The sequence below is a fragment of the Neocloeon triangulifer genome, unplaced genomic scaffold (genome assembly GCF_031216515.1).
Source record: "Neocloeon triangulifer isolate White Clay Creek 2 clone unplaced genomic scaffold, ASM3121651v1 ptg000014l, whole genome shotgun sequence".
In the NCBI taxonomy this organism is placed as follows: domain Eukaryota; kingdom Metazoa; phylum Arthropoda; class Insecta; order Ephemeroptera; family Baetidae; genus Neocloeon; species Neocloeon triangulifer.
This window is the reverse complement of record NW_026775556.1, coordinates 1,345,066-1,368,682: the sequence shown is the minus strand read 5'-3', so window position 1 is coordinate 1,368,682 and position 23,617 is coordinate 1,345,066. Positions and strand designations below refer to the sequence as shown.

General features: G+C 36.2%; 5 protein-coding genes across 10 annotated transcripts; 4 read left to right on the top strand and 1 right to left on the bottom strand.

The window, feature by feature from the left end:
* Nucleotides 1-91: 91 nt before the first annotated feature.
* Nucleotides 92-3,818, top strand: LOC132200641 (mitogen-activated protein kinase 15). Of its 3 annotated transcripts, XM_059626277.1 has the most exons (10): nt 92-274; nt 357-576; nt 627-757; nt 1,372-1,538; nt 1,673-1,812; nt 1,878-2,070; nt 2,440-2,723; nt 2,936-3,150; nt 3,241-3,278; nt 3,618-3,818. In XM_059626277.1, the coding sequence occupies exons 1-9, from the start codon at nt 191-193 to the stop codon at nt 3,265-3,267; spliced, it is 1,461 nt and encodes a 486-aa protein (XP_059482260.1). In that variant the 5' UTR covers nt 92-190; the 3' UTR covers nt 3,268-3,278; nt 3,618-3,818. The 3 variants fall into 3 exon arrangements, with proteins under 3 accessions (XP_059482260.1, XP_059482259.1, XP_059482258.1); XM_059626276.1 differs by lacking the exon at nt 3,241-3,278 and having other exon boundaries at nt 2,939-3,150; XM_059626275.1 differs by lacking the exon at nt 3,241-3,278.
* A 365-nt stretch (nt 3,819-4,183) lies between these two features.
* Nucleotides 4,184-10,264, top strand: LOC132200798 (uncharacterized). 3 transcript variants are annotated; one of them, XM_059626528.1, is made up of 5 exons: nt 4,184-4,255; nt 4,890-5,047; nt 7,621-7,686; nt 7,999-8,444; nt 9,854-10,264. In XM_059626528.1, exons 3-5 carry the CDS (start codon nt 7,625-7,627, stop codon nt 10,204-10,206), a joined length of 861 nt encoding a protein of 286 aa, XP_059482511.1. In that variant the 5' UTR covers nt 4,184-4,255; nt 4,890-5,047; nt 7,621-7,624; the 3' UTR covers nt 10,207-10,264. The 3 variants fall into 3 exon arrangements, with proteins under 3 accessions (XP_059482511.1, XP_059482510.1, XP_059482508.1); XM_059626527.1 differs by lacking the exon at nt 4,184-4,255 and having other exon boundaries at nt 4,671-5,047; XM_059626525.1 differs by lacking the exons at nt 4,184-4,255; nt 4,890-5,047 and adding an exon at nt 5,588-5,715.
* Nucleotides 10,265-10,866: 602 nt separating this feature from the next.
* On the top strand, nt 10,867-13,789 carry LOC132199922 (regulator of MON1-CCZ1 complex). Of its 2 annotated transcripts, none has more exons than XM_059625027.1 (12): nt 10,867-11,104; nt 11,161-11,322; nt 11,379-11,522; nt 11,574-11,748; nt 11,801-11,966; nt 12,020-12,125; nt 12,181-12,337; nt 12,388-12,674; nt 12,780-13,100; nt 13,153-13,292; nt 13,394-13,548; nt 13,604-13,789. In XM_059625027.1, the coding sequence occupies exons 1-12, from the start codon at nt 11,003-11,005 to the stop codon at nt 13,720-13,722; spliced, it is 2,034 nt and encodes a 677-aa protein (XP_059481010.1). In that variant the 5' UTR covers nt 10,867-11,002; the 3' UTR covers nt 13,723-13,789. The 2 variants fall into 2 exon arrangements, with proteins under 2 accessions (XP_059481010.1, XP_059481011.1); XM_059625028.1 differs by having other exon boundaries at nt 13,153-13,308; nt 13,367-13,548.
* On the bottom strand, nt 13,790-16,060 carry LOC132199924 (solute carrier family 25 member 3-like). Its single transcript, XM_059625030.1, has 6 exons — nt 15,866-16,060; nt 15,412-15,584; nt 15,124-15,360; nt 14,801-14,979; nt 14,383-14,570; nt 13,790-14,323 (listed from the first exon to the last, which is right to left on the bottom strand). Exons 1-6 carry the CDS (start codon nt 15,957-15,959, stop codon nt 14,160-14,162), a joined length of 1,035 nt encoding a protein of 344 aa, XP_059481013.1. The 5' UTR covers nt 15,960-16,060; the 3' UTR covers nt 13,790-14,159.
* A 65-nt stretch (nt 16,061-16,125) lies between these two features.
* LOC132199923 (NAD(P)H pyrophosphatase NUDT13, mitochondrial-like) lies at nt 16,126-18,266 on the top strand. The gene is made up of 5 exons (XM_059625029.1): nt 16,126-16,489; nt 16,714-16,922; nt 16,977-17,220; nt 17,678-17,826; nt 17,882-18,266. Exons 1-5 carry the CDS (start codon nt 16,219-16,221, stop codon nt 18,074-18,076), a joined length of 1,068 nt encoding a protein of 355 aa, XP_059481012.1. The 5' UTR covers nt 16,126-16,218; the 3' UTR covers nt 18,077-18,266.
* The last annotated feature ends 5,351 nt before the right edge of the window (nt 18,267-23,617 follow it).

Sequence of the window (23,617 nt, the reverse complement as noted above, 5' to 3'; positions counted from 1 at the left end):
AATTTGGTGGTGCCACGGTCGGGGGTGTTCCGAGGGTCGTCATGGCGACGGGGTGGCCCAAAACACTCGGCGCACTCGCTATCAGCAAAACAACACTGGCCATCTCGCACCAGCAGCTAGTGCGATTGTTGCCGCCCGACAACAATATGTGAGTGTCGGTGCGCATTGTTGTCGCGATTTGATTGCGAAAATGTCGTCCGGCGAGGTGCAGAGTCTCGAGCTGGACGATTTCATCACCAAGAAGTATGAAATCAAAAAGCGCATCGGCAAAGGGGTGAGTTAGTTATTTCTTAGCCCAAGTTTCTAGGTTTTCAGGAATTTTTGTGTGAAAATAACAAACGATTTTTATTTGAAAGGCGTACGGAATTGTGTGGAAGGCGGTCGATAGAAAGAGCAAAAAAATTGTGGCGCTGAAGAAAATCTTTGACGCCTTCACGAATCAAACGGACGCCCAGCGAACCTATAGGGAAATCACGTTCCTCAAAGCGTTCTCCGGCCACCCGAATATCATTCAGCTTCTCGGAATTCACTCTGCTGCCAATTTTAAGGACATTTACCTCGTTTTTGAATACATGGGTAAACAATTTTCTGTAAATATGATTAAAATAACAAAACACTTAAATTAGACACGGATTTGCACCGAGTGATTCTGAGCAAGGACATTTTGAAAGACGTGCACAAGCGGTACATCATGTACCAGCTTCTGAAAGCCACCCTTTACTTGCACTCTGGGAATGTGATTCACCGTGATCAAAAGGTATGATAAATAAATACAAATTTTCCTATATACAGTATGTGCACGATAAAAAGAAAATTACAGAATGTAATCTCTGTGGAAGACTGATTTAATTTTTATATAGAATTAGAGAATTTGGTGCAAAAAAATTTGAAAAAAAGTTCATTTGAGATGAGAAAAATCGGTTTATTTAATTATTTTCTGCAGTGCAGAGGTTTACTAAAAATTTATAAAAATGTTTTGTTTTTGGTTTAAAAAATAGAAGATTGTTTATATGAGAGGCCAACAAAATTTATGAATTTTTTAAATGATATGAATTTTTTAAATGATACGAACTTTTCAGCTTTCACTATTGTTAGTGGAAAGTATTGGTTAAGAAGTGTTTTTGAAACTGTAATGTTGCAAATATTTAGAATTTTATTTTTAAAACAAGAACTCATGCATAAAATTGGAAAAAAATATGATAAATTGTAAAACAAGCTGTAAATTTTAATTTAAAACTTATGCTTATCCGTTAATGTAATTGAAATAAATATTTTTTCAAAATCATAATTATAGATATATTAGATTGATGTAGTAAATAGAAAGAAAAAATTTACAAAGTGGATTATTTGTTTTTTGCGCCGAATCTGCAGCCGTCAAACATCTTGATAGACACGAACTGCACTTGCAAAGTGGCTGACTTTGGCCTCGCACGCTCGCTGAGCCAACTTTCCGACACGCCAGTCGGCAACGGTGAACTTACCGACTACGTGGCGACCAGGTGGTACAGGGCGCCGGAGATTCTCGTCGGCTCCACGTGGTGAGTATCTAGTGCTGGGAAATCGTGCTCGAAATAGAGGCGAAATTTCCGTGGGATCAAAGACACCTGTTCTCCCAACTGGGCAAATAATAGTATTTCCTCACGTTTCGCAATATATACGAAAAAATTTCCAGCTACACGAAGGGCATCGACATGTGGAGTCTGGGCTGCATTTTGGCCGAAATGCTTTTGGAAAAGCCGATTTTCCCGGGGCCCAGCAGCATCCAGCAGCTCCAGCTCATTTCCCAGACTTTGCCAGCGCCCACTCGAGAAGGTCTGACTTTTTTCTATTTTGAAATGTATATTTTTTATAAATAAAAATTTGCGTGGATAAACCAGATATGAAGATATTTGCGGGCACATACGGTAGCAAACTGTTTGCTCAAAAGCCTCCAGGCAGGCACACGAGTGTAGAGGAGATTTTGAAGGAGGCGCCGGCGGACGCGGTTGACCTGGTCAAAAAGTTGCTGGTGCTGAATCCGCTCAAGAGACTGACCGCCGCAGAGGCACTCAAACACGACTACGTCGCAAAGTTAGTTTTTCAAAATTATCAATTACAAAGAAATCGTTCATTATTAGAAGCAAATTACAAAAAAATAAATCCAATTTTTTACTTTGATCCATCTATAGGTTTGCAATCAGGTCAACTTACCATTTCAAATCGTAAGAAGAGAAATTAATGGCATTTTCAGTACAATATGCAACCCGCAAAACCAAATCTTCAAATCTGGAATGATTTTTTTAAAATTTAATTTCAATCGATATGACCTGCAATATTTATAATAAAGTGAATATTCTCAAGTTTTTTTTTATGCCAAGTGGCGTGTTTAAGGAAAACTTTCTGCGTGTTTCACATAAAATTTGGAATAACCACGTTTTGAAAGAACAATTAACTTTTTAGGTTCCACGCGATCGATTCGGAGCCGGTGCGGTGCAGTCCCGTGACGCCGCCGCTGGACGATAACATCATGCTGTCCGTGGACGAGTACCGCAGCAAGTTGTACGAGTTGGCCAACTTTGGTGGGGCGGCGAGACCGGCGGCCGTGCAGCCGAGGGCGCGCCGCCACCACACACCGCAGCCCAAGCCCCAAAACAGCGCCTTCAGGGCCGTCGCCGTCGCCGCCCAAGTGAAACCCGAAAAAGCGCCGCGAGTGCGCCCCGCCACCCAACCACCCCTCGTTCAAGGTGCAAAAATTACCATTATTATAAAATAATTTCATTTATATTTTTTAATTTATTTTGGAAAGTGTTTTTAAGTAAAATAAACGTTTCACTCTAAAAATAAATAAATAAAACTTTTTTTTATGATTATTTATATTATCAATTTCCTCTTTAAATTTAGTATTTTTTATATTAAATTCTGTTTTTTAGGCTTATTTGAAATTACTTTATTTCAGTAGAGCGGCGGATGTCGCTGCAGAAAAAAGACCCAAACGTGCAGCTGAATGAAAAAGCGGTGACCAAGAATAAGTTACACGAGAGGAAATCGTCGTTGCCGATTCTGAACGGCGCCTCCGCCGCCGCCCCCGGCCTCACCAAGTGCCTCCCTGCCTCCAAGACCACGTCGGCGATCGCCAACCCTGCAGCGCCCCTCCAAGAAAAACCAAAATTGGTAAAATATTTTAACATTTTTGTTCAGTCCTAAAATTGCAATCATGGCAAGAAGAAATATAAATGAAAATTCATATTGTAAAATTTGCAGCTGACATGTCGTATGGGTTATATTTAAAACGGAGAAAGGTAATTCTCAATGTTGGAATGAATTCAAAATTCTCAAGCATGGAGAAAAGTACCTATTTATTTATTTTTTATTTCATTATTATTATTTTAGTGTTAATTGCTTTAATTTTTATAGAATTTTAGGATTTATGTGTTTCCTTTTAATTTTTGTTTAGATTTTCTACTTTTCCAAATTCCAAATTCCTCCTTTTTTAAATAAAATTATTTTTGCTTATTTGGAAATTTTTCTTTTGTAATTCGTGGCATTTAGATTGTTGTGCACATAATTTTGTGAGTCAGAAAATGAAGAATAACAAGTTTAAATTTATTGCAATATAATAATTGTATTCCTGTTTCCAGCGCAGATCAAGTGTCCACTATGATTTCAAGCAGACCATGGCGCGACGAAGCTGGTATTAAGATCGCTGCATTTCCATCTCAAGATTTAAGACACTCATACAGTGAGACGCGTAATTATGTTCCAACCGGAGTGATTTTAATCCAATGCGAAAACATTTGGCGGCGAATAATTATAAAATCTGCAAAAATGTGAATAAAAGACAAAATGTAAATTTAAATTCAGAGAATGCCATCTCGCATTAATTTCAACATGAACCTAATCAGAACTCTGGATAACAAACTTAAAAATAAAAAATAAATTTGAACCGGGGTCTATGAACCTTATTTTCTGAGAGAGAAAATAAGATTGCTCAGAAAATGAATAAAAGGTACACATAAAGATTTGCTTTGGCTGAATTAAAAAGGAAAAACCGACTGCCACCTACTTTTCTGTCGCTTATCAGATTCTGGCGCACATGTGAGGGAGAAAATAGCATTTGTATCGGCGAAGATTTTATCTTTGGAATCGCGGCCGGAGCTTTTATGAGCAGCAGAGTCGCAAGGCTTGATAAGTGTTGTGTGCCTCGTTCGACTCCAATCGCACGCGAAGTTGTTTTTTTCCGCGTTTTGTTTTTAACTTCCCTGACCGCGCGCGCGACGTAATGTTCTATTCACCCTTAATTGCTTGGTTTAATCGGGGTGTGCGTAAAATTAGACGTGTGCCCTGTGCCCTTAATAACAGAGGGAAAAATTTGGCCTGATTTGTAAAAAAAAATACATTTTTGCACCTATTAATCTTTTAGTGAAGTGTTCTCAAAAATTAACTTTAGCACAAAACGGAGTTTTGCACGTATTAATACTTAGCATCTTTTTTTTAAACGTTCATTAGATTTAAAAATTAAATAATATTGTGGTAGACTTTCCATTCGAGGGTTAATTTATTGTCATTTGAATTGAAAATCGGCTTTTCCTCGATTAGTTTTGTGAGTTGTTTATTGTTAAAACAATATCCTGCTCTACAAGTTTTGTCTGTATTGTTAAAAAAAACTCACAAAACCCATTGAGGAAAAGCCGAATTTAATTTAAATTTATTGTAAATAATACTTGTTGCGGCCAAAGATTTTTTAAAAGTGAAAAAAATATAGGGCTTAAATGTTAGCTAAGTTTTTATTAATGTAGCATTTTAGTTAATGACAACACATCGAGTCGCTGAATTTTTAAATTTAATTTTCCGGCTAACAAAATATTAATTGAATTTTATCTTCTTTACTTCTTTGCCTAATGCTGTGCCAGAGAGCACTGTATAGTGTAGTAGAGCCGAAATTGTCTTGTGGCTTGAAGTGTGCGAATCTGCCAGTCGCAGCGATCAACGCACCTCCTATGATTTCCTGAAGCCTTGTGAACTTGCCGGCCAGAAGTAGAGGTTTTCCAAACCCTGCCCCAGCAGCCGGGTGAGGAACCAAGGGCATGAAGGGCATAATAATTGTGTCACAAGTCGCTCTACTGCACTTCATACAATATTACACAATGATTCATTTTCTCTTTTCTCATCTCCCTTTTATCATTCTCTTTTCCGCCAGTACCAACAGACGCGCCAAGCGTTGCATTCACAAAGTTAAATTAGGTAGAGTTGCATTATTTTTTTGTCCCCATAAAATAAGTCTAAAAACAATAAAAGCAACTGAAACAAACTATCAATCTTTTCATAAAAAAAATGGATTTATCGAAATTTTGATGGAGTAAAATAATTTTTTTTATGCATATAAATTCCAGCGAGAGCAACGGCTTATCAATAAATAAATAAAAATTATACATAATATGTATAATATTATTAGTAAAATACCAAGACAGCAACCCACCACCTCAGAGCAGCGGTGTACGGCAGCGTTGAGTATGCATTCTATTATTTTATGCCGCGACCGGTAGAGGCACTAGCCACAGACAGCTCGAGCGAACCTCGAGGATCGAACGCAGCCGCAGACGCGCGTAGACTTTTGTGAGGAGCAGGAGCACCAGAGATTTGGTCCAGCCTGCATTCTGCGAGTGTGTTGGCGGTCAAATTAGAGTGGTTTTAGGGGTTGCTTGGTTGCGCCTAATTTGTTCCCTCATCGTCTCTGAGGTAAGTTAATTGACGTTATTGTATTGCAGGTGCCCTACGTGTTATTAAATACCATCAACCACACTTTTTTGCAATTCAGGGCGTGTATACCAACGCGTATACCTCGCTTCGAACAGATTTATTTTTCCAGTATATTGATGGGAAATGAAAATTCTTTTTACTGGAGAGTAGCTAAATTTTCCATTGTTCAAGTGCTGCTGATTGAAATTTTCTATTCACGCTGCATAATCGGTATTTGGCCGATTATCAGTTAAAAGCCGCCTGACTTTGGCGGGCCTAAAGCCTAAACTGATCACTCCACAGTCAAAACATGCCGCGGCATGGAGTTCGGCACCAGGTCATTTTCGAGTGCTGGGAAATCAAAATTCTTTTTACTGGAATAGTAAATTTTTTCACTGCCGAAAAACATTGTTCAAGTGCTGCGGATTGAAATTTTCTATTCACGCTGCCTCTAATCGGTATTTGGCCGATTATCAGTTAAAAGCCGCCTGACTTTGGCGGACCTGAACTGATCACCCCTTCATATTTTTTCATTTATATTTTGTTGTTGAATACATTTATTTCTTCGTCAAAGCAATTTACTTCCTTTCCAGCATCAGGAACGTTTTAAACTGTTTTTTAGCATTTTATATTTCTAAATTTTTGACCACAGTAAATGGTGCTTAAATAAGAATTTAGAATGTTTTTTGTACCGAGTAATCATGTAAGCCACATTTAAAGCGCGCCATAAATGTAGTGAAAAAGATTGAATTAATAAATGAAAATAAAAAATTATTTAATTAACAGCGACAGCATCTCACTTAACAGCGGTAGTGTTTGGTGGCGTTGCATACATCTGCTCGCAACTTGCAAGAAATGTTTTTATTTTGTCAGGCCAAGAAAAAGTGTCTTATCGGCTTATGCCCTTATTGAGCTTCCAGAAGGCAAAAGCTCTTATTTTTTTAAATGGGTATTATTTTAATTTTTATTTAACTCATCATTCGTCATCAATTGAAAGTTTAATTTAATCAAATCACTTCTCATAAATAAAAAAATTTAGCTTAGCAATTTTTGCCAGATTGATTTTGTTTTCTTTAAAAAATGATTTCAGTTCAAGCTGTATTATTAATTTATATGACTGATAATTTTAATTTTAAACGGAAAAAAAGTTGATTAAACTTTTAATTTGGCTTTTGCTTTAGAATTTTGCACGCGGTTGAAAATATTTAATTTTATTTTGTAGTTAACTACCACGCTAAATTAGTAAATTTCTAGTTTTCTTACTTTCATAATCCAATCAACTTAGAAATAAATTCAGTTAAGCGCACGGCAGCGCCGCTCCATAATCAATTTGATTGCAGACGCTGGCGAGAAAGAAAATTTATAAATTTAATTTTTTTTTTAATTTTTTCTTCCTTATAAAGGGCTAATACTTTTTTCAAGTTTATATGCACTGACACGCTTTGGAAAAGTAAATGACATATTTTCCAGCTTTCCAAAATCTGCAGTCCTTAAAAATTAATATAATTAATTAATAAATTAATTGAGTGTTGTTGAGACATTTTTGTATAATGATTCAGTTTGCTCAAAGATCACGCTGATGTATATGCTTTAGATTTTTTTGTGGCAGCAACTTCAAATGTTGTTTGTGATTGCTCATTTTAGATAGTGTGTGGGTTAACGAAGGCGGCTGTGTCTCTTTAGATGTCAGACATTTTAGCAGACTACCATAGTTGTGATACACCCTTTCTAATCATTTTGCAAGTTTCTAAAAAATAATTTTTTATAATGACTAGGATAGCATCTTGAGGAGAATAAGCGACACGATAATAATTATATCTTTGCGTCTCTATAGTCAATCAAAAAGGAACAAAACGTTTTGCACAGTGCACTATTATTAATGATGGTATTTTAATTGTGTTTCAGGAAGATGAAGAACACGACAATGATGGCAGACGACGACGACCATGTTGAGGCGGGGCCAAGTACTTTGTAAGTTAAAATTTAAATTTGAAACCAATTTCCAATTTGAATAAATAAGTTTGAATCAATGTTTGATTCAAACTGATTTGTCCAATTTTTTTGTTTTTGTTTTTTATTGTCAGAAGAAAAATTGTAGATTTTTTTTTTAAATGCTTTCATAGCTCATGAATTATGACTGTAGCCTGCAGCCGAAACATGTGAGCAGGAATTTTTTTCTTAAACAATAAAACAACTCGCGAAACCCATTGAGGAAAAGCCGATTTTAAATTAAAATCACCAATAAATTAAAAATTAATATTATTTAAATAATAATAATTTCAGGCCAGAATCGGCAAAGTCATGCTCACCGAAAGTGGCCCGAAAATTCGGCACTGAAAACTGCACAGAGGAAAATAACAAGGAAGGATTTGCAACTCAGAGTAGCGGCTTCTCTGCTGAAGTTGCCAAAAATTCTAAGCCTGCAGCTGACCCCATCAGAATTGAATCTTCATCCCGCGCTTCAAAAAAATCATCCTTGTGGCAAGCGCTGATGACCCTACTATTGCTGATCGTGGCTCTCGTCCATTTGATCATCCCGGTTTACCAGGAGGCGGGCATCTACACTGTGCTCATCTACACCATCAGGCTGCTCTGGGCAATTGCGAGAGTGATTTTTCCCAGGTTGGAGGCGCTTTGGAAAAAGTTCCAGAAATATCTCGGCAGCTTGATCGGCAGCTTGGTCCTCTGCTTCTTTGCGGGCCAACAGAGTGGCACAGACGACCTTTGCAGTCAGTATTTATTTTTACTTAATTTCATTTTTAATTTTTTTGTTTCTTTTATTGGAAAAGTAAAAATCGGTAAAAATATTGTTTTTCTAAACAGAGCATTCTATTTTGAAAGAAAGTTTTCTCATTAAATTTTTATAAGTATTATTAAGACTCAAGACTAAGAAATTATTGAATTTTATGGAAAATATATTAAGATTTTATTTCATTTTGTTCTAGCTTTCAAGTTTTATTTTATTTTTCATTTTGAATTTTTACATTTCAAGTGAGATTCCGATCTATGATCTTGGCATAAAAATTTCAAAATTTGAATGGAAATTAATTTTTTTAGACTTCGCTTCAAAAATATTGTGTGTTTGAAATTTTCAATTTAACAATCTTTCTTTTGTTGCAAAAATTTAATGATAAAAATGGTTATTAATAGGCTCGTGTTTTTTAGTCGATCAACTTTTTTTCCACGTCGCTCGGAACGTTACGGAAATGCATTTTCTGCATGAATCAAGTGATTTTATTACGATTGGCACCCTATTTAAAATCGACTAAAACCGACTATTTCTTCAATTTCCGACTAAAGCCACTAAAATAGACTAAAATGACAGACTTTTTAAGCAAAAACTAGGTTTTTCCAGACTTTGAAACAAAATTTCCAAAAAATTTTGCCAAAAAATATTTTGAAAAGCTGAAAATTTATTTATCTAAAAAATTTCATCATACAGATTTTATTTCAAGCGACTCAAAGTAGCATTTAATAAAGCTATTAATAATCTTTAATTACAAAAGAAAAAAAATAAAACATGGGATGGATGAAAATTTCATAATTTTCAACAAAGGAAAAAACACGTTTTTGAGCATTTTTAGAGCATTATAATCATAATTTTACGACAAATTATAAATTTTGTTCACAAATATCAAACAAAACATGCATTTAAATAAATTACCCTGTGAAACTATTTTCAAAATATTTATCTTAACACAATATTTGCAAAAATTCAACGGTTCAGCAATTGTATCCTTTCTATATCATAAAATCACAAAGTTCTGCTTAATTGCTATATAGCTAGGAAATTTAAAAATGATGAAATGGGTGATATTAAAATATTATTTATGATTCCAAAATTGGAGATTTAATAATGCAATCCAAAAAAATCGATTAAATTAATATTTTCATATATTTTATGGCTCTAAAATTCCGATTTAAAAAAATCGACTAAAACCGACTATTTTGGCCAAAACCAGCTAAAAAGGAGCCTAAATTTATGTAAAATCAACTAAAAATATTCGACTTTTTGACCCCTAAAAACTGACTAAAATGCACGAGCCAAGTTATTAAATAACAATCTTTTTTATTTTTTCTCATGGAAAATCAAAGTTTTTTGTCGACAGCAGTTTGTCTGAATTTTCGATTTTTATAGAATCAGTGGTTCGAGTGGTTCTGCGCTGCTGCAAGATTCTGTTTTTCATATCGTCGTGTGTTTTCATCGCTTGGCGGTACTGGACAAACCCAGACATCCTTTGTGTGCAGAACCTGATCACCACCTTCGCTAGACTTTCATACATCTTGCTTCACGATTTGATAGAGTTGCCATTCACCGCAGAACTGAATGAATTTTTGGAGAACAAATTCAAGGAAAACTTTGACATTGTCGCTCAGCATTGGAAAACTTCAGAGCAAGTCAACATTGATGAAGGGATGACGAGGCCCAGCGACGGCATTTTGCCTTCACATCATCCCATTGAAGGACAACCACTCAAACATGAAGCATAATTATGATAATTATTATGACTAGGGCTGAGCGTGTTAGTCACTCCATAATAAACAATAATTGTTGCTACTAAAATTTTGATAACTTTTTCATTATTATATTATTCACACACCTAAAATTTAAAAATGATTTGGATTGTCTTCACTTTATTTGTTTTTATTAATTTGGGAAATTTACGATTTAATATAATATCAAATATATTAGATGCAATTAGATTTCATTATCTTCTGATTTCTTTAATATTTAAATTTTTAAACTGAGAATTTCCTCTTATATCCGTCAATATCCGTCTTGCGACTTGCCGATTTTTTTTTAAAAAAAATAACTGCTTGGCTGGTGAACAAAGCAAAGGCAATAATACCATAATACTGTGTCAACTACATGACACAAATTGTGCAGGAAAAAAAACTCGCATCTAAATACTGCTAGGAATAGGAACATTAGGAACGAGAAAATGTGAGATGGCCTCGATGCTCTCCCCAGTCGTTGAATTATGGAATTGTCATAGGGAAGTAGGGAATCATTATTCAAATATTCTCATTTCAAGACATTCAAAGTTGACCAAAAGTGGAAAGCAAGACACATGGTCACAATATGCCAATTGGCTATTGCCTGCTTGTTTTCGCGCGCTTTCATTAAAAATTGACGACTCCGATCAGCACCACGCCCTTTATTTTAACAAAACAAAATTTCAGAAGAGAAACGACATTTCAATTATTTATTTTATTCTAAGAATTTGCCCTGAATTATTAATTAAATTAATATCCTATCGACGGTCGAAGGTGACCGACCTCCGATATGTCCAGCAACGACTTTTGTCTGCAGCTGTCGGATTTCCCCATCAGATTTGAAGCCGTGAGCCATGTAACAAACGTCTTTTACGATGACTCGAATAAGCAGGTTTGAAGAGTCAAATATTTCCCGAATCTCTGAAAGTTATGTAAAATATTCGACAGGTGTTTGCCGTCAGATCTGGAGGAGTCACCGGCGTGGTTGTCAAAGGACCCACCGAAGAGTTGTCCACCAGTTTTCGAATGGAAGACAAGGGGCCTGTCATTTCCATCAAGTTTTCTCCGGACCAAAAAGTTTTGGCCATTCAGAGATCAAAAACTTCTGTGGTAAATTTATTTAAATTTTAAAGTGAATATGAAAAGCTTAAAGATTATATTTCCAGGAATTTCTGAATTTTTTGAATGGCATCGACTGTCTCGAATATTCCCAAAGTTGCAAGGGCAAAAGCAACACCATCATTGGATTCATTTGGACCAGTCAGAATGAAATAGTTTTTGTCACTGATAACGGAATCGAATTGTTTCAGGTAATTTTTCTATTAATTAAATTGAAAGTTATAAGTTTAATAATTAAAAAGGTGGTTCCGGAGAGACGATCGTTGAAAGCTCTGAAAAATCTTACCATCAGTGTCAACTGGTTCGTCCACTGCCCCCAAAGCAAACTCTTGATGCTCTCGACTGGTGCTTACGGCAACAGCATTCAGCCTCTCCAGTTCAAGAAAGGCAACTTCTTGAAACTCAACAAGTTTGATGGTTTGAATTATTTTACTTTTGCAAGGCAGAATTGTTAAGAAATTCTTTTTAGTCGAAATGCTGGCAGTGATGAAAACGCCTCCCAAGTTGTGTCTTCTCGAGAGAGACGTCACCCTGGCCATGGTCTACGGACAGGCGTGCGTCATTGTTCTGCGACACCAACCTGCCAGGGTGGACAGAGGGCCTGGTGCCGAGGTGCTCATTTACACAATGGAAAAGTAACAAATGGATTGAGAAACAAAATTGTATTTTAATTTGATTTCTTTGTCAGAATGCTCACAGCAAAGAAGAGTCACATTTTGAGGTTGGAGAAAACTGGACGATTTGCTGTGAATGTGGTTGATAATTTGATCCTAGTCCATCACCAAGCCTCAAAAGTATTTGTTTTTCTTAATATTCGAATAAATAATAACCTAATGAACTTCATTCCAGACTTCGATGATTTTTGACGTGTCTCTCTCCGGTGACTCTGATGGCTACATTTCTTACCACCACCCTATTGCAATGCCTCTTCCCATCAAACCTTTTATTTTGAAAATCCCATCGGCCCAGATGTCCAGTGAATTGGCTGAAGTCAACTGCGAGCTTTGTGCGTTCTTTGTAAATTTTACTTTTGATAATAATTTGAGAATTTGACAGATTCGCCAAACTGGGTGGTTTTCCAGCCCGACATAGTGATTGATGCCAAATTGGGCTGTTTGTGGCACGTCGAGCTGTGTCTCTCCAACTTGGCGCTCATGATCTCGGACAAGTGCAGACTTGTCGACTGTTTGGTGCAGAGGAAGGCCGGAAAGTTGGTGCTGCTGAACGTTCTGAGGCGACTGCTTGATCCTGCTGCCGGAAACAATTTAGGGGTGATTGCAGATGTCTTCGATCACCTTAATGACGTCTACCGGAATTTCCTTGAAGTGGAAATGCAAAGTCAAGTCAGTCAAATTTGCAATAAAAATAGAAAGCAAAATACGATTTTTTTTAAAAAAAAAATTGATATAGGAATTAAAACTAATTTTTTATTAAATAATAATTTGCAGATGGCAACTCCAGCTTCATCATCCCCGTTCTCGAAGCCTTCGTCCGGTCCAATAGCCACAACTCCAAAGGCTGCAGTGGTTATTGATCAATCCGACATGTATACAAGTGTGTTTGTCCCCCTTTCTGAAAAAGCTGACGGCCCGTCTGGGAAATTGGTGGTCGCCGTCATGATCGAGTACGTCCGGTCCCTCGGGGACAGCAGAATTCCAGTGCAGCACTACCTGTACGAACTGCTCATCAACACCATGGTGCACCGCAAGGCCTTCTTCCAACTGCACCAACTTCTGCAGTACCACGTCGTCACAGACTCAAAACCTCTGGTAAAAAAGTAAATAATGAAAAGTTCAACTGATTTCATTTTTATATCTTCAGGCGTGCCTCCTCCTGTCCCTGGAAAATCTTTATCCTGCTGCCCACCAACTTGCCTTGGACATGCTGAAAAGACTGGGAACTGCAAACGAAGAAATTGTCGAAGTCCTTCTTTCCAAAAAGCAAATTCTCGGAGCTCTCAGGTATAAACATAAAAAGGTTGACTGAAAAATATTCAAATGGGATCCTAATTGGATTAATTTATATTTTTTTATAGTGTGTGATATTGATTTTGTTTCCAAAGGTTTATCAGAGGAAACGGTACTGTCGAGCAGGCGTCTGCAAGGAAATTCCTGGAGGCGGCCAAAAACACTGGAGACGACGATGTTTTTTACGCTGTTTTCAAATTTTTTGAGCAACGCAATGAGCAGCTGCGGGGAAACCCCCAGTTCAACAAAGGTGGGCAAACATCCTGAGTTGACTTGAGTTTTATTTTACTTCTCTTAATTTCCAGGAGAGCACTGTGACGTCTACGTCAAGTATTACGAAGAGAAATTCACCAGCATGGGAGACAGAACCCCCACTGAAGCGCCACCCACGGAGCCTTCCAGCTTTTATCAGCTTGTAAAATAAAAAACCTATGTCTCTATCCCTCTTTTTACTTGTCTGTGATAAATAAACTTGCGCCATACAAACACGATTTCTGGTCTTCTGGTACTTTTATTCAACGAGTAACTGCTTTTGGACAACAAATACGAGTTATTTCAAGTCTCAAAAAAAGAAGAATCATAGATAAAAGCAAATTTAACGGAATGCACAGAATAAGTTATTGCCAACAAATGCAAGAGTACAGAATGTTTAGAAGTAAATTTTCGCTAAGACTCGCAGCTACGTAACATTATTTTACACTTTACTATCCGACTGCTTGGAAACACGAAAAGAAGAGAAATTTGTGGGCAAGCATGTGACCTGAGGAGATGAATGAGACAACTTGGGCAAGAAATGAAAATTATTGGCCAATTAGGAGGTGAGAAGAAAATGGGGTGCTTTCCAGCAGTCAACTAAACAATCTAGTTCTGGGCCTCGGCCAGTTTCTGCTTCAGGCTCTCGGGCATCTCTGGTGGGGGAGGGCGAGGCAGGCGAAAGGTGACCTTGACGGCGTCGTAGATGAACCATTGTAGGGCGGTCAGGGTACCGATCATGATGATACGAGGGGTCAATCCCTTCCACAGTCCTGAATAAAAAAGCTAGTATTAGATTTTATTCTAAAAGTAACAAAAAAGTTGTACTGACCGGCCATGCCAAGTTTCTTTGCAGCCCCCAGGGCCGTCGAACCCTTCTCCTGGTTCAGCTTGGACACAACAGTGTCAGCGGGGTGAGAAACAATGGCGCAGAAGACACCGGCAATGTAACCGGCAGCAAAGGTGACAACGAGCTGCTCTCCCTTGGTGCACTCGGCGCGGGGCTTGGGCACGACATTCCTAAAAGTTTTCAGTTTAATCAGTTTTTGCAGGTTTCAAAACAATTAAAATAAATGAAGAAACTAAAACCCTCTCTGTATTTAAATCTAAGCTTATCTTAATTTTTAATTAGTGATTCAATTTAACTCCCAACTGGAGAACAGTGGCACTTTATACTTTATTAATTGTTTTACCTAATATATTATTCTTAAAGTGAGTGATTCAGAGGAAAATAAACCAATGTAACCTACTTGTACAAAAGTTCAACAGTTCTCTCGAAACAGGCAAACTTCATCATGGTGTATGGAATCTGCCTCATCCACAATGGCACCAAACTCTTGTAAAACGCGCCGATGCCTTCGTCCTTGTACATAAGGGGAATGGCCTCGCGCATTGTGCTCACAAATCCTGGCTGCGTTTGGATTCTCACCTGCAATGAAGACGATTTTCTCAAAATTTGTTCACAACTTATTTTGCTCAACTTTTAAATTAAAAACTATCAAAATCCCCGCCTGTTTTAAATTTGAATTTTTATTTCATTTTTTTTGTAATTTTTTTTTTTTTCAAAATTGACCTTGACAGCCTCCATGGGGCTGAGGGCGATGTCTGCGAAGAACTCTGCTGACGCAGAGGCAGCCAGATAGAGGGACGTCCTCCACAGGTAGGTGTTCTCCTCGCCAAGAATGTCGGCGTAAATGTTCTTGAAGACTTCGTAGAAGCCGAATTTGCAGAGACCCTGCGCCGAGTAGCCAAAGAAGGTCGGAGCCCAGCCCTTGCCCAGTCCTCGCATGCCATCCTCTTTGATTGTGACCTGATTTCAACCTGATTAATTCACCCTTCAAGAAACAGAAATGGAACTCACTCTGAATCCATTAAAGACCGATTTGTACTTGTCGGGGTTGACCTGGATTCGGCACTTGACCAGATCGAGGGGCACCATAGCTGTGTGGGTGATGCCGCACGAGAGGACGCCTCCAAGGCCGCACAGGGCGTAGTATTTACTTGAGCCGAACTCGCAGCTGTAGCCTTCGTCACCTAAAGAACGAAAAATTATAGATTTAAATTCCATATTTGCTTATGTAATTTAATAAAAACGAGACAAAAGCGCCTGCGACGGTTACTCAAAAGAATTAGAGAAAAATAATTCAGCTTTTTTTATTACATATAATTTAATAATCAACATTATTTATTTACATATTAATAGTTAGCAAAGAATTAATTTGAACAGATTGAAAGACAGGAAATTTAGGGAAGTTTATGGGTTAGAAAAACGCTCTAGAGAGCGAGAGCAGGGTGCGATGGAGGTCGATTTTTACCGGCGGCTGCTGGGGCCGGCGAGTCGCATTTGGCCACGGTCATGGGGCCCTTGAACGGACTGTTCTTCGCAGCTTCGATTAACGTGTACAACATTTTGGTGGTCGCTCTCGGTTACTGGTGAAAAGGGCTGCGATCGCCGACAAGCTGGGGCTGGCTCGGAGCAGACACCGCAAAGGAACTTTGAGACCGGAAGTTGCGTCAAGAAAATCGAGTTTCGCAGGTGGCAGCACGGTCGCGTCGGCAGCTGACCAATGGGGGCGTGGCGGCGGGTTTGTTGAAATCTGCTCCAGATAATTTCTTTTGCGCTGATTTTAGAAGATAATTTAAAGATTAGCAGCGGTGTCCGGCAGATATGCTGCGTCGCATCTTGCACGGCTGTTACCGGATTCAGCGAAAATCGGCCGATTTGCGAGTGACAAACTTGCCAGCCGCGTCAATCATGCCAAATTCGAGAGGCCTCATGACAGACGTGCAGCGACTTCGGCTGCAGCAAAAACTGAAACAGACTGACAAGTTCAGTGACGAGCAGCTGAAAAGTGGACTGTACCTTATTTTTATTCGCAAGGAGGGGCAGGTTTTGATATCCAGAAACAAGGGCCAACTCGCAGCTGCAAACTTTGAGGGTTGGTAAATACATATAAATTTAATTAAAAATGTGTTGATTTATTGGCAAATTCATCTTCAATTAAGTTTTTTATCTCATTGTGCTTAAGATAGCACAGCTTGTCAGTTGCAAAACTGATCTCATTTCCACATTGCACAATTAATACTATTATTTATGTGTTCCGAAAAACTATTTATTTAATTTTAAATTATAAATAAATTAATTTTCCTTTATTTTTTCCAGATTTGAAATCTTTGTTTGATGAACTTGAGAGCAAGGCAGTCTTTGTAGACGTTGACAAGGACAGCGATAGGTGCAGATTTGCCATCGAGATTCCCTCGATTTCACCTGAAGACCTCAGCAAATGGGAGGAAAAGTTTTCCGGGAAGTTTGTGCACTTGCGGCAGTCGTTGTTTCTCCTCAAGTCCGAACAGAGCGCCCTGGTTTCACAAGTAGTTCAATTTGAAGTTAATCCTCAATCCAGATTTAATTTTGTTAACTTGCAGAGCCGAGCTCTTTTCACTTGGAGGCGCAGGAGGAACTTCTGCCCGGAATGTGGCAGTGCCACAAAACCAAAGGCCGGCTTCAGCCACAAAGTTTGTCCAAGTTGCGACACACCGCAGTACCCTTACACTGCTCCTGTAGGAATCGCTCTGGTTGAAAACCAAGAGCACTCTCAGGTTCTTCTCGTTCGCCAACCGAGGCATCCACCAGGAATGTTCTCCTGTCTGGCAGGATTTGTTGATGCAGGTCAATATACATACTGGCTGATGCTGATTTTAACTATGAAAGTATTTAAGATTAAAATACTAAAAATGTAATTTTTATTTAATAGATTTATAAAATTAATTTATCTCTATTAAAAACTCATAAATTTAATAGACGGAAGTTGGTGAAATTTCAAAACCTTTTTTCAGTGCTTTTTTTATTTAATATTTTTTATTGGAAAAATTGATAGAAAGAAGACAAGAATTAAATTAGAAATCATATAAAAATATCACAAATTTAATTTAAAAAATTAACCATTTATCAGATTTAAAAAAATTTAATAAGTATCAATAGTTCCTAAATTTTTTTAACATTAATACGCATTAATATACAAAATTTCATTCAATTTTTTTCTATAAATTTTGGCAAAAAATGAAACAATATAATTTTTATAGATTGTTTTTTTATAAGAGGTTTTCAACTAATTAATTATTTCCAGGTGAATCTTTGGAGCAAAATGTGGGTAGGGAAGTTGCTGAAGAGGTCGGTTTGACCACTTCAAAGGTGGAATACATAGCCTCGCAGTACTGGCCTTACCCTGCAGGTCGTCTGATGCTCGGCTGCATTGCCACCGTCCTGCCTGGCACAGTGAGTGCTTAATTAACTGATAAAGTGCATGTTATCTAAAAGCTGTATTTATCAGGTTGACATTGACAAGGAGGAGTTGGAGGACGCCTCTTGGTTCTCGCCGGCTCAACTGCACAAAGCCGTCACCCGCGCTGCCTCCTTCAAGCCGCCTCCGGAGGGGGAAATTTGGCTTCCACCCCCGGGCGCCATTGCCCACGACCTAATTAAGGTTTGGCTCAGCAGACACTACACCAGCTCATCTAAACTGTGATTTATGTTTTTTTACAAATTATATAAATTATCATTTTACCTATCAAGACTTTGGTTGTTGTTTTTGTTGATCGATGTGTAAAAGTTGATCTGAATTTTCATCATACTTTGTCAGCCGGTGCACTTGAGTGAGCACCAACATGTGTCAGGATATGATTGCTTTATCAATAAATTTCTGTCAGCCAGACGCACCCCCTGCGCTTTTTGGAATTTACATAAATTCCATTACCTATACTCAAGCTGTGACGTCATAGCTAGCAAGGTTGGTCATTATTAAAGCAAAGCAATAATATCAACTATTTACTGAAAGCAGAAAGTGAAACTATCAAATTGAAAAAGTAATATTCCAACATGCAACTTTTAAAAATAATTTCAATTCCAAAACTTGCAATTAAGGTATTGTTATTTACAGACATGTGGTCGAAGAAAAGTACCCAATATTTATTAAAGAACTGATGCGTAATTTAGAGATTATACTTTCTACAGTAGCTTAGCTTTATTCTGTCACGTCTACAAATCGCTGGCTGATCAAAAAATAAATTTTCTAAAATTTTGAAATCTGAAAATATTCTTACCCTGAAAATTGGTAAAAAATTAATTTTTTTCAATTCATATTTAACCACTTGTGACCTTTGCGATTCCCTAGATCAGTCTCACTGATTGCGATAATTCAAGCTTATATTATCAGTTTTATATCAACAATTGCGTTCCGAATGCTATATTCGTATGAATATAAGTGACGCACCAATTAAGTTGAATTTCATATATTTGCCCATCTTTGTACTTGCAACGTGTTGAATGTGAATTTTAACTTTAGAAATACTTTCTACAGTAGCTTAGCTTTATTCTGCCACGTCTACAAATTGCTGGCTGATCAAGAAATAAATTTTCTAAAATTTTGAAATCTGAAATTATCTTACCCAGAAAATTTGTAAAAAATTTATTTTTTACAATAAATAATTAACCCGAAGCGCCCTTTGTGATTCCTTAGATCAGTCTCACTGATTGCGATAATTCAAGCTTATATTATCGGATTTATATCAACAATTGCGTTCCGAATGATATATTCGTCTGAATTTAAGTGAGGCACTAATTAAGTTGAATTTCATATATTCGCCCACCTTTGTACTTGAAATGTGTTGAATGTAAATTTTAACTTTAGAAATACTTTCTACAGTAGCTTAGCTTTATTCTGCCAAGTCTACAAATTGCTGGCTGATCAAGAAATAAATTTTCTAAAATTTTCAAATCTGAAAAAATTCTTACCCAGAAAATTGGTAAAAAATTTATTTTTTTTAATAAATATTTACCCAGAAGCGTCCTTTGTGATTCCCTAGATCAGTCTCACTGATTGCGACAATTCAAGCTTATATTATCGGATTTATATCAACAATTGCGTTCCGAATAATATATATGTTTGAATATAAGTGACGAACCAATTAAGTTGAATTTCATATATTTGCCCATCTCTGTACTTGCAACGTGTTGAATGTGAATTGTTACTTTAGAAATACTTTCTACAGTAGCTTAGCTTTATTCTGTCACGTCTACAAATTGCTGGCTGATCAAGAAATAAATTTTCTAAAATTTTCAAATCTGAAAAAATTCTTACCCAGAAAATTGGCAAAAAATTTATTTTTTTTTAATAAATATTTACCCAGAAGCGTCCTTTGTGATTCCCTAGATCAGTCTCACTGATTGCGATAATTCAAGCTTATAATATCGGTTTTATATCAACAATTGCGTTCCGAAAGTTATATTCGTCTGAATATAATTGAGGCACTAATTAAGTTGAATTACATAATATTTGCCCATCTTTGTACTTACAACGTGTTGAATGTGAATTTTAACTTTAGAAATACTTTCTACAGTAGCTTAGCTTTATTCCGTCACGTCTACAAATTGCTGGCTGATCAAGAAATAAATATTCTAAAATTTTGAAACCTAAAATTATCTTACCCTGAAAATTTGTAAAAAATGTATTTTTTACAATAAATATTTAACCCGAAGCGCCCTTTGTGATTCCCTAGATCAGTCTCACTGATTGCGACAATTCAAGCTTATATTATCAGTTTTATATCAACAATTGCGTTCCGAAAGTTATATTCGGTTGAATATAATTGAGGCACCAATTAAGTTGAATTTCATATATTTGCCCATCTTTGTACTTGCAACGTGTTGAATGTGAAATTTAACTTTAGAAATACTATCTACAGTAGCTTAGCTTTATTCCGTCACGTCTACAAATTGCTGGCTGATCTAGAAATAAAGTTTCTAAATTTTGAAATCTGAAAATATTCTTACCCTGAAAATTAGTAAAAAAATTATTTTTTTCAATAAATATTAAATCCGAAGCGCCCTTTGTGATTCCCTAGATCAGTCTCACTGATTGCGACAATTCAAGCTTATATTATCAGTTTTATATCAACAATTGCGTTCCGAAAGTTATATTCGTCTGAAAATAAGTGAGGCACTAATTAAGTTGAATTTCATATATTTGCCCATCTTTGTACTTGAAACGTGTTGAATTTGAATTTTAACTTTAGAAATACTTTCTACAGTAGCTTAGCTTTATTATGTCACGTCTACAAATTGCTGGCTGATCAAGAAATAAATTTTCTAAAATTTTGAAATCTGAAATTATCTTACCCTGAAAATTTGTAAAAAATTTATTTATGTCAATAAATATTTAACTCGAAGCGCCCTTTGTGATTCCCTAGATCAGTCTCACTGATTGCGATAATTCAAGCTTATATTATAAGTTTTATATCAACAATTGCGTTCCGAAAGTTATATTCGTCTGAAAATAAGTGAGGAACTAATTAAGTTGAATTTCATATATTTGCCCATCTTTGTACTTGAAACGTGTTGAATGTGAATTTTAACTTTAGAAATACTTTCTACAGTAGCTTAGCTTTATTATGTCACGTCTACAAATTGCTGGCTGATCAAGAAATAAATTTTCTAAAATTTTGAAATCTGAAATTATCTTACCCTGAAAATTTGTAAAAAATTTATTTATGTCAATAAATATTTAACTCGAAGCGCCCTTTGTGATTCCCTAGATCAGTCTCACTGATTGCGATAATTCAAGCTTATATTATCAGTTTTATATCAACAATTGCGTTCCGAAAGTTATATTCGTCTGAAAATAAGTGAGGCACTAATTAAGTTGAATTTCATATATTTGCCTATCTTTGTACTTGAAACGTGTTGAATGTAAATTTTAACTTTAGAAATACTTTCTACAGTAGCTTAACTTTATTCTGTCACGTCTACAAATTGCTGGCTGATCAAGAAATAAATTTTCTAAAATTTTGAAATCTGAAAATATTCTTACCCTTAAAATTGGTAAAAAATTATTTTTTTCATAAAATATTTACCCAGAAGCGCCCTTTGTGATTCCCTAGTTCAGTCTCACTGATTGCGATAATTCAAGCTTATATTATCGGTTTTATATCAACAATTGCGTTCCGAATGCTATATTCGTCTTAATATAAGTGAGGCACCAATTAAGTTGAATTTCATATATTTGCTCATCTTTGTACTTGCAACGTGTTGAATTTAAATTTTAACTTTAGAAATACTTTTTACAGTAGCTTAGCTTTATTCTGCCACGCTTACAAATTGCTGGCTGATCAAGAAATAAATTTTCTAAAATTTTCAAATCTGAATATATTCTTACCCTGAAAATTGGTAAAAAAAAATTTTTTTTCAATAAATATTTACCCAGAAGCGTCCTTTGTGATTCCCTAGGTCAGTCTCACTGATTGCAATAATTCAAGCTTATATTATCGGTTTCATTTAAACAATTGCGTTCCGAATGTTATATTCGTCGGAATATAAGTGAGGCACAAATTAAGTTGAATTTCATATATTTGCCCATCTTTGTACTTACAACGTGTTGAATGTGAATTTTAACTTTAGAAATACTTTCTACAGTAGCTTAGCTTTATTCTGTCACGTCAACAAATCGCTGGCTGATCAAGAAATAAATTTTCTAAAATTTTGAAATCTGAAAATATTCTTACCCTGAAAATTGGTAAAAATTAATTTTTTTCAATAAATATTTACCCAGAAGCGTCCTTTGGGATTCCCTAGATCAGTCTCACTGATTGCGATAATTCAAGCTTATATTATCGGTTTTATATCAACAATTGCGTTCCGAATGATATATTCGTCTGAATATAAGTGAGGCACTAATTAAGTTGAATTTCATATATTTGCCTATCTTTGTACTTGAAACGTGTTGAATTTGAATTTTAACTTTAGAAATTAGCTAAAAAAAAACTGGTTAGAATCAACAGTAAAATCTTAACTTAATTTTTATTATTCCTCGTACCGAAATGCAATCATCTATTTTGATTTTTTTATCGGCACTCTTTGAAAATTAAATATTTGAAAGTTTATTTACAAACAAGAACAATTTGAAAGGTCACACCTGTAAGTATATCATATTTTTTTTAATTTATTTCTCTACGTTTATCAAAAGACTCGATTATCACAGGGTTTTGAACGTTTCAGTCAATTGACTTTTTTACCAAACACTCTGTTATGAAAAGATCTCAAGAATGACACCTTAAGCACGGGTCCTCGTGCTGCCTTTGACATTCTCCTGTTCGACGGGGCAAACATACATGTCATGTCAAAAGGGGAAACCGCTCTTTTACAATCCTGACGAGACCTGCTGTCATCGTACTGACAATTACTTTTCTTATACTCGATCACAAGGAAGAAGCGATTTTTTCAATTCCGGAAGCTCAACTCGTTATAAATATAAATTTATTACGTTGAAAACACACGTGGACGAAAACCGAGTTGCGTTGAGGTTTCAAAGCGCCCACGCACCAATATGCTTTTGTGCTGCTAAATAAAGAGTCCCCAGTTACAATTTTATTCTGCTTGTTTTCAAACAAGATCAGTCTGTGTGATTTGGCGCGTGCAGTAACAATGGCAAAGCTGACGAGCGTCTCGCAAGGGATTTGTAGACAAATGATCATTTAACAAATTTTTTATAGAATAAAATTTTGTCAGTAGCAAAATGCTAAGGTAATGAAAAACAAAGTAATTTAGTTCCGTGTTTTCATGTTTTTTCTAAAAAAAAAAATACAATCTGCCATGTTTCATTATTGATGAGAGGGAAAATAATTTCATAATTCTGCAAGGTAAAAATTTCCGCGGTGAGGCCGGTGAGTATGATAAATTTTATCATAATACCAAACTCATAAAAATTTTATTTTGTATTTATGCTGTGCAATATAGATTGAGAAATTAAATCACCACAAGTACTTTAAAGAATATTAAAAATTCAGACCATGCATGTGTTTTTTTTGTATATTATTTTTTTTTATAAATTGTGTGAAAGTTTGTAACTTGGCAGCCGCAACTTTAAAGTGAAATATAATCTTCTCAACATCTCTCTCTTTAATATTCGCAAAAGGCGCGCTCGTTCTCAACAAAAGTGATATTTGATATTATTATCCATGGTAACCGAGATTGAATGGCGAAATTTGTATGCGTGCGCCACTTTGGAGGGCTTGCG